The 4,890-nt window shown below is 35.7% G+C and overlaps 1 protein-coding gene across 1 annotated transcript in view; it reads right to left on the reverse strand.

Annotated features, from left to right (window-relative positions):
* Positions 1-4,890, reverse strand: part of LOC109861651 (putative nuclease HARBI1) — a 16,180-nt gene that overhangs the window by 4,620 nt on the left and 6,670 nt on the right. The window contains 4 exon segments of the mRNA XM_020441383.1: positions 607-742; positions 883-1,103; positions 1,182-1,257; positions 1,584-1,626. Of these exon segments, the coding sequence (XP_020296972.1) occupies positions 607-742; positions 883-1,103; positions 1,182-1,257; positions 1,584-1,626 (476 nt within the window).

Here is a 4,890-nt window from a genome sequence, read left to right on the forward strand (position 1 = left end):
ATATATATATATACATGTATAAGTTCTCACTCAACACTTTGAGAACGGCTCGTAAGGCCTTATATTCATTCATTGGTTTAAATTTCACGAACCTTAAGTCTGTATTACGCATAATATTATTTAATATCAAGTAATATTCTGAGAGTATTTTCGGAATATTAAACATAATATTCTAACCATATTATTTAATATTAAATAATATTGTTTAAACATTCTTAGAGTGTAAATACATAGTTATATGTCCACTTCAAATAATATCCTCTGGAATTTTATTTTAGTATCCTTAAAATATTATGAAAATGTTTTTAAAATATTAGTCCAATCAAAAAATTAATTTATATAATAATCTAAAGATAGTATCATAATATTCTATAATAGTATATCAATATCTTGAGAATATTATATAAACATCATTTTATACTTAGTAAATGTTTTCACAATATTTTTCAATATATAGAATGTGTTTTTTTTAATGTAATATTATAAAATATTATTATAATATTTATGAATTTTTTATAGAATTGTCACAGAATATTAAGTTAATATTNAAAGAATATCGTGTGCTTATAGGGTTTGTGCATTATAAACATCACACTTTATACTTACAATAAGAACGTTTAATGAATGATATAACTTTCGATTAATATATAAATGTTGTCTCTCTATATTTGGAGGCACGATTGCTATGTGCGTTCCATCTACTGCGCCAATAACGCCTGGAAACTGTGTGCGAGTCCAGAACCTGTANCATTAAACCAAAAATTATTTTTTAGAATATTTAAGTGTTGATTTCTAAAAGTGACTATATTTAATTTCAGGTCTCCTTTCAAGGTCGCGGCATATTAAAAACTTATTAAATTTATACATTTATCAAAAACTCACATTTCCTTAATGTGCTGGATTTCTGTTTCCTCAATTGGAAATTGAATCCAATCTTGCATTAAACCATTTAATGCATTGACTACATTGGATAAAATCTTGCTAACTGTTGGCTGACTCAAACAGGATAAATAATGTTGACCGACTCTGGCTTGATATGAACCAGATGCTATAAAGTTCAATGTAGTTAAAACCTGTATAGAAAAGCATATTCACAATAAATTCTATTTACAATAGAAAAGAAAATTATTGTAATAATTTATAACCTTTTTATGTCAATACCTAATTAATTCAACAGGAACTCCATGACTCCGTCTTGGGTTAGGCAAGAGTGGCCGTAGATCTTCAATCAATCTCCGCACACTTTCCTTGGATAATCTTTCAAACATTGTAACACAATTTGTCTTTTATCAGTATATTTGGAACTATTATTTACACAATTGCAACAAAATTTCATAGTATATAGTTACATAACAATATAATCTCTAAATATATTAATGTCAATAAAGTTTCTATCAATAACCTCTTACAGAATTCAAAATATGTACTTATGACTTATTATTACTTATTATTATTTTACAATACTTATAAATTTACTTATAATTTACTTATAAGTTTACTTATATTCTTTACTTATATTGTAAATATATATTTATAGAAATTATAATAAAAGAACTTTTATAAGCATAAATAATGACATTTACCTGTAAAAACTACGGAATTCTCTTTCCGTTATATTAAATGGATCTCAGATTTATTTAATATAACATCGCGAAGTGTTCGACGAATTCTTACCATTGTGTTTTGCCAATCTCTTTGAAACATTAAAATTATTACATTCATTGTAGGCACTTTTTTCATAACTGTAGCTTTTTGCTTTCGATAACTGTTGCTTTTTTCATGATGCAGGGTTTATTGGGTGATTGCAAACTCATAGTTTTTTTTCGCACAAATAACGCTGACGCATGCGGACACAGTATTTTTGACATGAAATTTTGTGTCGAGTTTATTCACGTGAATAATTTCGTTTTTTCACAAGATGAGATTAACCGTAATAAGGTAAGCTGCTCACTTTCGTCATTTTNACTCGATCTGAGAACAGTAATAGCCCCCCTGGTGAGGTTTTCCGTGTTGAGTCAAATTAAGCTGCAGGCTCCACTTTTGGTGGTGCCCTTCCATCAATTCCTTTAAGTTTCAGCTTTGCAACCATACTTCTCCCGGAATCCAAAAGCTTTGGTTTCCCGGAAGCTGCCCGCCGAATCATCGGAGGAACTTCGGTGGATCGCTAGCTGGCATCGTNTATGGTTAGAACTAGGGCGGTATCTGATTGCCTTCGAATTTCTAACTTTCGTTCTTGATTAATGAAAACATTTTTTGCAAATGCTTTCGCTTCTGTCCGTCTTGCGACGATCCAAGAATTTCACCTCTAACGTCGCAATACGAATGCCCCCATCTGTCNCTATTAATCATTACCTCGGGGTTCCGAAAACCAACAAAATAGAACCGAGGTCCTATTCCATTATTCCATGCACACAGTATTCAGGCNAAGCTAGCCTGCTTTAAGCACTCTAATTAGTTCAAGTAAACGTACCAGCCCGATTCGACACTCAGTAAAGAGCACCGCGACGAGATATTAGTTGGGCCGCCCCTCTCGAGGCTGAGCCCACCGGTAGGACGTCCCACATCACGCCAGTTAGACACCGCGAGTGGTGAACCGACGGTGTGCGACACAGATTCAACTACGAGCTTTTTAACCGCAACAACTTTAATATACGCTATTGGAGCTGGAATTACCGCGACTGCTGGCACCAGACTTGCCCTCCAATGGATCCTCGTTAAAGGATTTAAAATGTACTCATTCCGATTACGGGGCCTCGGATGAGTCCCGTATCGTTATTTTTTGTCACTACCTCCCCGTGCCGGGAGTGGGTAATTTGCGCGCCTGCTGCCTTCCTTGGATGTGGTAGCCGTTTCTCAGGCTCCCTCTCCAAAATCAAACCCTGATTCCCCGTTACCCGTTACAACCATGGTAGGCGCAGAACCTACCATCGACAGTTGATAAGGCAGACATTTGAAAGATGCGTCGCCGGTGCTAGGACCGTGCGATCAGCTCAAAGTTATTCAGAGTTACCAAAATGAACGGTGGACGAGCGGCAAGAAACCGTCCGCCACCGATTGGTTTTGATCTAATAAAATCTCCCATCACTGGTCGGGACTCTGTTTTGCATGTATTAGCTCTAGAATTACCACAGTTGTCCAAGTAACTGTGGGTACAATCTAATGAACCATAACTGATTTATGGTTCATTAGATTGAGCCATTTGCGGTTTCACCTTAATTCGGCATGCACTGGGACATGCATGGCTTAATCTTTGAGACAAGCATACGACTACTGGCAAGATCAACCAGGGAGCTTTGTCTACGCGTACCGATATCCCCGCAGAGATTGCCGGCCACGACACGACGACGGGCTCGCGAGGTATCGAGTGTATGGTTTTGACAATTATCTTTGACAAAATTTATTAAAAAATGTATGAAATAGTATAGAAAATTGGTTTTTCATTTATTTGATTTGATGTTAATAAATGCCCACAGTTTATTCAAGATGCTTACTAAAAATGCGATTTTGTTTCCTGATTTTTGATTGAGCGTTGTAAGAGATATTTTGCAAGTAAATTCTCAAAAAGTTTCATCATTTACATCGCCTGATCTTAGACTGAATGGACGACATTTCCCCAAAAAAATTCAAGCTTCAAATGATGGTAAAACGCTATCACGTCAATGTGTTCTATGCACTATACACAAAAAGTGAAGTCGATCATCATCATATGAGTGTAAAAAATGTTGTAAAACTTTATGAAATGAACCTTGTTTTGAAATGTATTACACTAAACAATCATTGTCGTAATTTATAAAATTAAAAAAAGCAATAAAAGAATTTTAAAAAAATCAAAAAATAAACAAAAAAAACAAAAACAAAACAACATAAAATTGAATTAAAAAAAAGAAAAAAAACAAAAAAATAAAAAAAGAAAAAAACAAAAAAATAAAAAAAGAAAAACAAAAAAAAATTAAAATAAAAAAAATAAACATAATTCTGCCACAAACGGTCTCAAGCCCGTGTTCAAAAGAAGAGGGTGTTTTGAAATCATACGTGATGAAAGGGGTAGTTTTTGTAATATTATAGGGGTTATGTCCAGGTGTATTGTGTTTTTGACATTGGATTTTGATTCTACATCAAAAAATACATCCAAAACATATATCTGCACTCCCAACTAAAAAAAATAAAATTGCGTAATAGAAAGGGTAGTTTTTGTAATTTTGTAGGGGTTGTTTTCAGGTTTATTGTATTTTTTACATTAGATTTGGATTCTACGTCGAAAAATACATCGGAAACGCATATTTATATTTCCAAATTGATGTGAAAGAAATTTTATATGCGGGCCGATCCCTTCCGGACCGGAAAGCCAATATATTGGCGCTACCCATGATCGATACTTAGTGTATGGTCAATCCTTGATATAAGATATCTTTTTTACCACTTTACTAAGGCGGATATGCCCTCTCAAATCTCGGCCCTCTAAAGGTTAAGCAACGCGTAGTCATTATCACCGTGGACAATCGCAACGTGGTCAAAAGTAAATCGGGAGCAATCGCAACGTGGGCAATCGCAACGTGAGCATAAGCAACTCGTGGGCATCGCAACGTAAGCAAAAGCAACTCGTGGGCAATCGGAACGTGGGAAATCGCAACGTGGGCAAAAGCAAATCATCGGCAATTGCAACGTGGGCAATCGCAAGGTGGGCAATCGCAACGTAGGCAATTGCAACGTGGGCAATCGCAACGTGGGCAATCGCAACGTTGGCAAAAGCACCGTGGGCAATCGGAACGTGGGCAATTGCAACGTGGGCAAAAGCACCTCGTGGGCAATCGCAACGTGGGCAATCGCAACGTGGGCAATCGCAACGTGGGCAAAAGCACCGTGGGCAATCGGGACGTGGGCTAACGGGAC

The sequence above is a fragment of the Pseudomyrmex gracilis genome, unplaced genomic scaffold (genome assembly GCF_002006095.1).
Source record: "Pseudomyrmex gracilis isolate BER0280 unplaced genomic scaffold, ASM200609v1 scaffold_904, whole genome shotgun sequence".
Taxonomy (NCBI): domain Eukaryota; kingdom Metazoa; phylum Arthropoda; class Insecta; order Hymenoptera; family Formicidae; genus Pseudomyrmex; species Pseudomyrmex gracilis.